The sequence below is a fragment of the Homarus americanus genome, unplaced genomic scaffold, assembly GCF_018991925.1.
Source record: "Homarus americanus isolate GMGI-L3 unplaced genomic scaffold, GMGI_Hamer_2.0 scaffold28, whole genome shotgun sequence".
In the NCBI taxonomy this organism is placed as follows: domain Eukaryota; kingdom Metazoa; phylum Arthropoda; class Malacostraca; order Decapoda; family Nephropidae; genus Homarus; species Homarus americanus.
In genome coordinates, this window is record NW_024742238.1 from 5,153,517 (window position 1) to 5,166,192 (window position 12,676).

The 12,676-nt window shown below is 35.6% G+C and overlaps 1 protein-coding gene across 1 annotated transcript in view; it reads left to right on the plus strand.

Moving 5' to 3' along the window:
- The window catches only part of LOC121876565 (neogenin-like), an 84,920-nt gene that overhangs the window by 55,110 nt on the left and 17,134 nt on the right, over positions 1 to 12,676 (plus strand). Inside the window, exons 19-24 of the mRNA XM_042381766.1 lie at positions 148 to 310; positions 869 to 1,054; positions 1,219 to 1,384; positions 1,871 to 2,013; positions 6,025 to 6,114; positions 10,692 to 10,787. Coding sequence (XP_042237700.1) covers positions 148 to 310; positions 869 to 1,054; positions 1,219 to 1,384; positions 1,871 to 2,013; positions 6,025 to 6,114; positions 10,692 to 10,787 — 844 coding nt within the window. The remainder of the gene's footprint in view (positions 1 to 147; positions 311 to 868; positions 1,055 to 1,218; positions 1,385 to 1,870; positions 2,014 to 6,024; positions 6,115 to 10,691; positions 10,788 to 12,676) is intronic.

The following is a 12,676-nucleotide window of genomic DNA, read 5'->3' on the forward strand; positions in this document are numbered from 1 at the left end:
TTATTTAAAGGTTTGATCCATTTATTTACCTCTATAGTTTTTATACCCCAGCCCTTTATAAACTTAGCTCATTACAAACCAGTAGGCACCATCCTCATATAGAGTAAATAGGTCTCGTGGTTGAAGCCTGATTTTATTTTTCAACAGGGACGACGTGAATCTCCGTGGAGTCTTGTAGTTTCCAACAAAACCTTGGAGGCACGGCCATCTTCTCCACCAAGAGATGTTACTGTTGTCACTATCCCTGATGAGCCTTCTACAACCATATTCAATTGGCAGCCACCAAAACAAAATAATGGCAAAATTACTGGTAAGAAAGAGGGAATGTATATTATACAGTACTTACAGGTCAAGAGTAGGAAGGAGCTTGCCTCATTGTACGTGCGTGCTTGCATGCGTGTTATTGTGACTGGGGTTTTATAGGAACCTCTCTAATCATTAAACTATAAGGATAATTTAACTGCCACTACAAAAATGTGACTTTTGAAAGATAAAAGATAAATTAGGTTTGTTATTGTTACTTCTACTTTTTAATATTCTTTTGATCAAAGTCATATTTGAGTACTGAGCTGAGCTTCGACTTGTTAAAGTCTTCATACCCAAGAAAACTAAAAAAAAATTATTGTATAACAGTCTGGTAGTTATTATTTTTATGGATTGGCAGTTACTACAGAATATTTAGTGTCATCTGGTCAGTTAAAATTTTAATTTTATTTTATAATTTTGTTTTACTCGGGAAATATTTTGGTTTCATTATTTTGTATAAATATGAGTACAACAAGTATTTTTATTTTACATAGATACCGGGTAGGTTGAAATTTTTTGGAGTGATTATTTCCTCTTCTAACATTTTTATGAACATTTCCAGGATACTTGATATTCTACACAACAGATGCAGCAGGTGATTGGGTAATGGAAGAAGTACTTGGTGATCGGATGACTTTCACAGTTCATGGATTGACTCCATCAACTCTTTACTATTATAAAATGCAGGCACGAAATGTGAAAGGTTTTGGTCCCTTCTCTTCTGTGGGCAACTTCACCACACTTCCTGGTATGACCTATTTTCTCTAGTACATGTATTTGATGTTCTACCATATAATTTTATATCATAATCTTACTTTACCAATACAGTATACAATATTGTTATTTAGCAGTCAGCATAGTAGAGTTTCCTCATTTGTACTATTGTTAAGTATTAGTATCTTATATTTTCAGCAGTGGGAAAAAGTGTTGGTGAACCACCAGGCTGGTTTGTGGACCGAGGGAGTTTGATTGTGCTAGTAATTGCAGGAGTGGCTGGAGCCATTACTCTTATAGGGGCTCTTGTAGCTGCAGCAATCTACTGTCGAAGAGTCAAGCCTCAGCCACGACCCAGTAATGTGTAAGTATTTAGGTTTTATATATACTGTACTGTATCAGTGTTAACAGGTGCCTCTGACTTTAGTGGTGCATTTCCAGTAATGAATTTTGCTCTGAAACTTAGGTTTTACATTCAAGTTTTATTAGGCTTATTGTAGCCGATTGAGTTGTACTTTACACCTTGTGTAGAGCAACAGATGGTTAAGAAGTTAACAAATAGGTTAGGAAGGAACTTGATGATTAGGAAAGGAACTTATTTTAAAATAACAGTACTGTATATGTAAAAGAGCTTTATGAAAAATAAGAAATGTGTGTGTGCTTGTGTGGAACAGATGTTAACTGAACACGAACGTTAGATGGAAATACTGACCAAAGGTAAATGGGTGTTTAGGAGTTCTTTTAACTCTTGTTACAATTCCAGTATTTACTAAATTTCACACATGTATTCTTACCTTTACTAATCAACAACTCTTCTTTCACTTGTCACTGTTGTGTAATACATTTACAGAGTTGGCAGCTGCAGCAAGAGTAATAAACCTGAGGTGCAGCCTCCAGACCTGTGGATTCATCATGATCATCTTGAACTTAAGAATTTTGACAAGGGTGAACGCAGCAGCTCGCCAAATCATGCAGCCATTATTAACCATACAGGTTAGGACAAAGTTGGTAACCGTATAACATTTTTTTTTTTTATAAGAAAATCCTCTCACAGACGTGAGAAAAACACCACAACGTGTATTTGTCATCTGTTGATTTGTCAGTGTTAATTTCTATTTTAGGAAAATTGTTACTCATGGATGTGTTTTTAACTAAAGCCTCTGAAATATTTTTGTTTCGCAAGTTAATTTCTATCAGTACGTGTACAGTCTCCAGTTCATACACTGGCACTCTCACAGGTGAGAAAGGTAAACTGTACCAAATATAAGGTGTGTATGATATAAGTGAACTCTAGTAAGACCTTAGTAAGTAGCACCCAAACAAATCTGCTGGGCCCATGGATGTAAACTGAACTGTAAGTAATTTTGACTAATCTGTAGGAGTGCATTTACTGTCTAAAGTTTTATTGAGGGATAAACTACCATTTGTTAAGCCAAAAATTATAGTACATCTGCAACTTCCAATTCATCTCTTTATTTTCTTATGTATGAATTTTCTTTGTATTTTAATTTTTTTCAATTGCTCATACAATTTTGCTTGTCTTACATTATCTCTCATCTCCAGCTGCCTCATTCACGGATGATTCACATTCTAACTACCTTCCTATGTATACTAATGCAACTTAGACACAGTTTTTGCCTCTTCCGTCTTCTTAATCTATACTGTGTTAATGATCTGCCCACCATTCCTTACAGCAGTACACTCCTGCATTGATAATACTAATATACTTTAAAACTATCGTACTGTTCTAATACTCGCACCTATTTTAGTCTCGTATTAAATCATCTAAATTCTAAAACTTCCTTAAACAGATCTTGGGTCCAGAGTATAGTGGAATATAAGTATCAGTTACATTCAGTACCACCAAAACACATGCTCATTTTGTCTCACCAGTATAACCATTAATAATATCCATTTTTATTCAGTAACATCCCCTTTTTCTGAGTCATCAATGCCAATATCATTGGTCTTACTCTAATCAGTAACCTCTCCTGCAACCACCATACATCCAACATTAGAAAGATTGTATCAGAATAATAGGCATCCTCTTCATGGCTTGTATAGAGTGTACTTACCTTTACAAAACTTCTTACCCATTACAACAGTCGTACTCTCACAAAGAATGTTGCTCTCTCTAGTGGGATGGTATGGGCCTCCACTACACAAATTATATTAAAAAAAAAAATTACAGAATGTTATCCAAAGCTATTCATATCATCAACAGCCAGTCCCCAATGTCTTCCTGCCATCCCCTATACACCAGATGATCCATTTCTTCACTTTATCTTTTCTTCTAATAATTTCTTGGTATGTGTGCCATTAGAATTCAATCCATCATCATCCATTGATGAATAGGAGCACAATATAGCCCAAGTTCATATCCTTCTCTTCTTGTGAACTCCTTCTCTCATACAGTAATGAACTCCAGGAATTGTAATTATTTTAATGGAATTTGGTTTTATTGTTAAATTTCAGAGTAATGTCTTTGTGGATGATTCATGAACCCTAAATTCTGCTAGAGGGAACTGAGAGTACATTTTCTTCAAAGATAATTTTCTTTCATTTGAATTTTCAGAATGTAATACCTACCAATCATATTAAATTTTCAGGATGATGTACAGTATGGGTCCTTCAATCTTACAATCACACATCAGACATTGAATTATATATTTTCTTTCTCAGTCATTTCTCTGTCTCATTGTCAATCCCTTAAAAAAACATTCAGGGTAGAGAATCTTAAGAAAAGTAAGGTTGTAATATACATGATGAATGAAGATCTAATGTGTGATGGATGTCATAAAAAAAAAAAAATTTTCTGCCAGATATCCTAATGGTCCCCATAAAAGTGTACCGTACATATGAGGCCACTGCAATAGTAAGGGCACAAGTGAAATTTTTTAAAAATAGAGAAAAAGGCAACTCGTGAAACACCCATCAGCACATTGGGGGCCTACCTGCCTTGCTGGTCATACCTTCATTATGAAACCTTTATGCAACATAATCTTCCCCGTGTGAGGCCTGCACGGGCGTTTACAGCCTCATGACGGCCCAGCCTCGGGTTCACTCGCCTCACTTTCACTCACAACAGGTGCTGGGTCATCTACATATGACACACTTTGTGATGAAGAAAACCATGTTGAAACTTGCTGTGGTGGTAACTTGATTTTGGCAGCTTGTGCCCTTACTATGGCAGTGGCCTCATATGAAATGAGTATTAAACACCCCAGAATTCCTCCTAGTACTCTTAGCAATTGAATGAGAAGAAAATCTTTTTTTAGCCATCTATCATACAATTGAACTTCATAACTTTCATGCTCTTAAAGTATAAAGTAATAGGATATTTATCTCATAATATCATATTAGAGTGCAATTAACAGTCTAAATATCAAGACGTCTTGGTGTTCTTACGTGACCAGTTTTGAGGCCTTAACTGACTCCATCATGAAGATGGTGAAATTACCTCAGTAATAGAGCACCCAAAGTGTTCTGTCACTTGTGTCTCTTCTAGTGAGATAGTTACCTGTACTGGGAATGATGAGGAGGTATTTTACAAATGCTTGGGGGTCAGTTTGAATACTCTTCCATTTGTTTCCATCTCCTATTTTTTTTTCTATTTGATGAATGATGATAATTTGAACAGGTATATCCTCTGTGACAGATGACAGGTGTCTTTCATGACTGGAACACTTTATGCAAGGAAGGGCAAATCCTTTATTTCTCAGCACTGTGTTGTATATAATTTTTTCCTGATTTCATATAAAAAAGTTTATTTAAAAATTTACAGTACATATTACTGTAATCTGTTTAATAGTTTTCTTTGGGTTGTGGTTACTTACAGTGATTGGAAATTGTGATGTGCATTGCATGTCACTAGCGTCCATGTGTCTGTGGCTTAAACTAAAATCTTGTGTTTGGAGCATTTGAAATTTGTAGCTTTAACACAACAGTAAGTTACTATGTTTAATTGCTTAACACAATACCAGATCCTCATACTGAATTGTACTTACTTTACCTTGTTGTTGAAGTTTAACGTTATTGTACACATGATAAGCTCCAGTATGATTCTTGATTATAATATCACTAGAAAAAGTGGCCATAAAAAATATTGGTTAACTTTTTTGTATATTAATTTGCAAATTTTATATAACAAGTTAAGAAATTGCTTAATGAAATAATGTGGCATAAAATCACAAAAACAAGATGTCATATATCACTGATAGTTTTTATGTTGTACTTGAAAACAAAAGTTAAATGTTAAGTTTAGCTCCATCTTCTTCCTTCTTGATATTTTTGACAGGAATTCCACAGATTTGTGAAGGTTGATCTAGATAATATAATCTGATGGGTAAAGACAAAAACTGGCAGTAAAACCATTTTTGATGGAGACAACACGAACCAGCTAAAGCCAAGCTAGCATGTAGCCTGATAGCCACAGAGTACATTTGGTTAGCTTTGATTAGAGTAAGTTAGGTTTAGTTGGTTCTTGTGGTCTGCTTCATCAATAGTTTTAATTTAGTGCTACTCATGTTCCTTCCAGTGTATTTTCAGTCCTTGAAACAAATATGTCAGTGGAGATCCTGACAAAATATAACAAGAATAGAATAGCAGAACAAAACTTGGCATGTACAATGCAAATACTGTATAATAATGGAATGATATTTAATTTTTAACGTTAAAGCAATAATATATTCAAGAAACTTGAGCTTCTTATTGTGATTTTCAAATGTTCCACATTTTGCTTACTAGCAGTTGGCCACTCTGTCTCTGTGGGTGTAGTTAAAAGCTTGGAGTGTTATCCCCATCAAGGTGCTCTCACAGTGGTGGTGGTGTCAACTTTTTCAAGATTTAGTTTCAATGATGAAATTATGATTTGAAATCATTGATGATGGACTTCACTTTTGAAATTCCAGAACTCTATAGAACAGAAAGATAGATTTTAAGTTATGTAGACACCACAACCTATATTGCTTGAGTAGATAATGTTGAGTGCGCAAACCCCTACAGGACCCGAGTATGAACCCGATGACAAGAACACGACTTACACTTCCACCTCCACCCTCGACCGCCGTACTCCTTACCAGTCAACCTATCTCCGTAAGTTACTTCCTATCCTGCTGCAACTTACTGTCCCTCTCTGCTTATTATTTTATCTTTCTACATATAGTTAATAGCTACTCCACAAGACTAGTAGTCTCCACAAAAAAGGTATACAGTACAAGTAAAGTCACCATCTCAAGCCACCAGTTGGAAGGAACATAAGAAGGAACAAGAAAATATTTTGTCTTGGTATAATTGTCAAATGTACCGGAACTGTGGTGAGGAGGAAAATGCTTTATGAATAACACCATTATAGCTTGATTTTATATACTGTATACAAGTATATTGTCTCACTCTGTCATATATACCCTGTATATGATACTGTATATGCATGTGTGTCTGTGTAAAAAAAATTAGTCATGTGTAGTTTGTAAAATGCAAGATAAGGATAAAAAAAATTTTTTTTTTTTGTGTATTCATTTAATGGGGTTTAACATGTGTACTGCATCTAAAAAATTGGGAGCAGTTTTAGTGCTAACTCCACCTCAAGTATTTGTCTCATTTGGATCATTAATATAGTATAGTAAAATAAGATAAAAAATAGTTTCTCTTGTAATTATTTGTAGTTGATATGTTTATGCTGGTTACTCTGTAAAAGGGAATCTTGTAGATAATGTAGTGGCTGTGTACTGCTTGGTGTTCTTTTGTAGTAAGTAATCAGGCCTTCTGTACAAGTTTCAGTAAAATAGTTTGGTTGCCTGTTAGATGCATTAGTTAGATAGTGTATATAAGATTTGAATAGGATGAAGCTTCAATATGGTTGTGTGCTTAAGGGAGGAGTTGTGTGAGAGGGACCATGTTTGGGTGTGTGAGTGCTGTACACATCAATAGTAACATGGATGTTTATACATATACTGTACAAGTCTTCCCTTGTTTTTGTTTGTTTTATAAATTATCATTTTCTGGGTTGAATCACACTATCTGACTTAGGCAGTCATAGGGCATAAGAGACCAGTGCCATCGCTGTGTACACACACACACACACAAAGTGGTGTGTATGTATGTCCAGCCAATGATTTCAACATCATCCCCTCCCTAACACACATACACACGAGCTCACCCCCATATCAGTCATCATACCATTTTCTTTTATTAAATACTTTTATTTTACAGGTGACTTATTTTTTATATACCGTACTGTATTCTTATAACATATATATTCTTTGTCTTATTGTTATTCATTTAATAGTGCAGGTAGTTTTCATATATTGCCAGGGTTCTGATCGTGGAAACCCTTGGGAGGCCATCTGTGAAATTGTATTGCACAACTAATTTTTTTTCAAAAGAAACAATGTATTATGAGGGGATATGTTCCTGGCAAGGAATCCTGGGGATTCTTTAGCCGATTGTTCATCCCAAAAGACGGATAAAATACTATTGAGAGATGTGTGCATGTACTTGGTCTTTATTGACTAACCACCTGCCACCACTACAGCAGTGAGGCACCACCACTGTGCATGCCCATTTTTACTACTCTAATGACATTAAAACAAATAAAAAGTATGTAATAAAAGTAAAAATGCATAAATCACTATTGTAAGTTGTGGAAATGAGTTTCACTGAGAGGTACTGGATGTACTTGTTCTTCCTGACACAACTGTGAATCTCTGTGCATGTAGAAGGGTCTTGTTGATGGTTGCTCTGGTAAAAGAAACTTACTCACACAGTTTGAATTTTGTTTATACAATAACATTGCAAAAAAACAACACATTGTTTTGATATAATATTTTGGTTATAATATTAAATTGTAATACAGGTGCACATGAATTTGCAATAAACAGGGATTACCTCTCCACATTTACAGTAGTTACCAATTCTGCTGGTCCCACCACCCAAGGGCTGTCGCCACATCAAAAAAATAAATAAATAAATATATATATATATATATATATATATATATATATATATATATATATATATATATATATATATATATATATATATATATATATATATATATATATACAGCTGATTGTCCAAATCTTCCAGTGAATGTACTAAATGCATAAAAGCGATAAATAATGATTTAAAAAACACCAAAAATACAGTACATAAAATCCTGACCACTTGAGTTACTTAAGTTTTTCGCTTATAAAATGTCACTGATTCGACTTAGCAGAATATAACTTGCATTGCTGGAATTCTCGCTTAACGTCGGGGTTACGTTCATGAAAATGCAACGTTATGAGAAACAAATTTAAAGCGGATCAATTTTCCCCATAAGAAATAGATAAAATACGGGAGTTACGTTCCCTGGCCTCCCTTTGCCCCGTGAAAAACATTACATTTACAGAAAACCATTGCCATTTCTATAGAAAATAGTTTATATACAGAATATAGAACTACAGTACTAAGTTTGTATTGGTACTCACCGATGGGTGGAGGTGGTAGAGTGAGTGTGTGGTGGGTAGTGGAGTGAAGGAGGAGGAGGGCGGGAGCGGAGGAGGGTGGCGAGTCACTGAGACCCTGCGGCCGCTTCCTCCTGTTGCTCTGACTGGGGTTCCTCTGCCGCTGCTTGTTCCTCCTCCATTGATGTTTGCTCCTCCTCGGTTGCCGGCTATTGTGAAGAAGTTGCTTCTGCCGTCCTGCGACGGAAAAATGAATCCAGTGTTGACTGCTTGGTGCTACGCATCTTCTTATAGATCTCGGTGTAACAACCAAGACTGTCCTCAATGCTGCATTGAACCTTTGAGCTACGTTCTCTGTTTGGGTCGTCATCTAGAAGGATTCGCAGTGCTTGCTGGAACATGTTCAACGATTCTGCCATCCTCTTGGAAGTTAGCGTTCGTTGAGGTTCTTTGTCGTTGTCGTCTTCAACGGGACTGTGTTCTGTTAGTTGTTGCAGATCTTCGTTGGTGAATTCTTCTGCATGGGATGCCAGGACATCCTCAATATCCTCTGATTCCAGCTCATCAAAGCCTGCCTGTCTAGCCAAGCTGAGGATATCCCTATTCACAGCTGGGACTAAGTCCGTGAATCCCATAAAACTGTTGACACACTCGGACCACAGTTTGCGCCACACACCATTCAGGCAACTTTCTGAAACCTCTTTCCATGCCTTGCCAATGTTGTCAATAATTGCATGAAGAATGTTGAAGCTGTGCCAATATTCTCGTATCGTTGGTTTATTTTCTCTGTCTGTAGCCTTGAGCAGCTGGGCCATGGTACGGCGTAAATAATACGCCTTGAATGCGGCGATGACGCCTTGGTCCATAGGCTGCATCGGTGCTGTCGTGTTGGGAAGCAGGAATACAACTTTTACACTGTTATGCAAGTCGTCGAGATTGGGAGGATGAGCTGGAGCATTGTCAAGGATCAGAACTTTGAAGTTAAGGTTCTCCTTGGCACAGTATTCCTTCAGTGCAGGGATGACGTAAACGTTCAACCACTGGCTAAATATGGCGCCGGTTATCCATGCCTTCTTATTTGCCTTGTAGATGACAGGAAGGTAATTCTTAGAGTAACCTTTCAGGGCCCGTAGATTGGCAGCGTGAGAAATCAGCATAGGCTTCAGCTTGAAGTCACCGGCAGTGACGGTCACACCCGGCACAGTGATAAACAAATTATATAAACCATGCACTTACTTACCATAACATAATAAGAAACCTTGTATCATTACTAAAGTGAATGAAATATTCCCACAAACAACAATTGACACCTGTTTATGTTTCCCACCTCCTTGGGCACCTGTGTCCAGCATGACCGACCGGTCAACCAGCATCCTTGGGCCTAAAATGTTCTTTGCTCTATTTTGGGAATGCTTCATAGGGAGGCTTCTCGGAGGCCCCTTCGCCCAAAACCCCCAAAATTTTTGTCCGAGTTTTCTAAAATCCGGATTTACTGGGTCTGGATCTTCGAGGCTTCACTGTGCAGTACAATAGTAATTTCATTTGCTGCTTTTTTCTGTTTGACAGTTTATTATGATTTCCAACTCACAGTGTTGTATTTTATTATTATTATTTTTTTAAGAATTTCCAACTTACAATGTTGTAATTTATATAAATATTATGATTCAAACATTTATACTGCTTTACATATGTTTTTATAAATGAAAAAATTTTGTACTGTATCACATAATACATGTGTTTTGGATTTGTACCATCTGTAAATATTAAAATCAATAATCCTACATTAGTTGCTATGGATAATCGATCCAAAAATACTAAATATACAGGAATATTTGGGAGTTTAATGTATGCAGTAGTTGGGAGATGTAGGTGTGATGTAAAAGGCTCACACGTTTCTTACAACTCATATGTTGGATATAATTTTGATGTTAATGTTTATATGCCACTCTTATGGTAGTGCCAGTTTGTTACTGAAGTTGTTCATTTTTATATTGATGTGTTGATGAAACATTACTGAAAGAAGTGGGTGAATTGAAAGAGAATGTAGGGTTTTTAAGTGTATTTGCAAGTGTACTCATGTACTGTATTTGTTGTTTAGGTGTATGATAATACCTTTTATGTTTTATTTTTTTTATTTATGTAGCATGAGTTTTACCGTAGCCCCTTCGTATTGCTTTTATATCCCCACCTTTTTCTTTATTTTTTGTTCTCAATATATCCCTGTAGGTGATCAGCTGAGTGAAGATGAAACGGATAAATTGTTGAACCGTCGCTCTTTCAAACCCAAACCTCTCATTATGTCTTTGGATGTTTCTAATGACCGTAAGTAATGCCCTTTTCTCTGCATGTTTTGTACAGTCTCCAACCTTCCTCTGCTTGATGTAGGTAAAAGCATGTGTGTGTTGTCTTTGGTGGAAAATTAATAATTATCCTTGTCCCATGTGGCCACAACTTTAACTTTACAGCTACAAAAGAAAACTTCATTAGAAAATTATGTTTGAGCATCTTCTGAAAGAGAAAACTTTGTGCTTAATGTTTATATTCCTTACATGTAAAGCTTAATATTCTTGTCAGTGAAGTATACTGTACTGTACGGTACAGTACTGTAGTTCCATGGGTTCAATTTGCTGTACTGTATGTGTATAATGTATTATTGTAAAGTTACCATAAATGTCTTAATGTTTGCAGTGTATAATTATCAGATAGGTATACAGTAGTTGCAGTTATTTATTTTTTTATTTTTTGACAACAGGACTTTAGAGGTACATTTAAGTATTTGTATATATTTTTGTGTGTGTGTGTGTGTGTGTATGTGTGTGTATAATAATAATAATAATAATAATAATAATAATAATAATAATAATAATAATAATAATAATAATATTAATAAGTAATGGTTTATTGAAAGAACATGACAACATGACAGCCAAAAGGCTGAAAATATGGAATATACAGAGATGATAAAAGTTAAAAATTTTTAGAGTAGAATCCTGGTTATCCAGCACCTATGAAGAGTAAAAGGTGCCATATAAAGAAATTTTCCAGTTAATTGAACTTCAATCCTAGAAGCCCCAACAACAATGCAAAGTACTACAGGCTGACCTCACAAATTCGTGTCTCAGAAGTCCGTGTCTCCATAAATCTGTGCATTTTCATGATTGTTCCCCATTTACCAGTTTTTCACTTTCCACGTATGTTTGACAAAAAATTTAATTGTTTTGAAATTTAAGCTCTCATGAAAATAAACAAATTTGTGGAAAAATGGATTTCTTGAACTCTTATGTCACTATATAAACAATGTGGGTTAGAAATAAAGAAAATGTAATATAAAATTACAAAATAAAAGAGGTGAAGAGCATGGATGTGAATGCGTGGAAAGTGAACGTGTGTGGAGGTGGTGGGCTGTAACTGCGTGACCGCGCCCCTTCCCCCAATGTGATGTCATGGCATACACACAGTGCAGCAGCCACATTTCTGTAAGTCAGCTGCCTGTCTGAACTGGGTCATATCACCCTAAAGATGGTTTGAGTGTGGAAGGTGCTATTTTTGGTACATAAAATATATGCTATTGTATTTTATGAAATGCTGTGTATCAATTTTATTGTTTATCAATAACAATTTTAGTTAATTTTTTACATGCAATTTGATTATTTTTTTTAAATTAGGCTAACCTTTTGCTCACTACGGTAAATCTTTCAACTCTGAACCACATCATTTATATAAAGTGTAATACGTGTTTAAGAACTGTCCCATAAATATGGCGGCTCATCCCAATTGTGTGTGGTATTCAAGCATATGATTTTAGCTGATTTGGGAGAGATTTTGATTATAATTTCATTTTGGTGCCGGTTGGTTGAATCTGCTGGTTGCCCAGACTCCGGATAACCGGGATTCTACTGTATTATGTAAGTGATATTAGTGGTACAAATATAATACTGTGTTTTTTATGTGTGTCAGGAGGCTTTAAGAACATAATAGATTCTCATATACAGTAATTGTTTATTATATGTAATATAATATATTCAAAAGTATTAATAAGGTACCGGGTAGACTTTTTTTAGAGGAACCTAATTTGGTCTGTGTGTTGAGAATGATGGGGAAAATACAGTATTGTCAGCTTTAGCAAGTTTGTTGAAAGGATTAGTGCAATCCAGTCCAGTCCAGTGTATAGTATTGAGATATACAGTCATTACACTAGAATGGCTCTATAG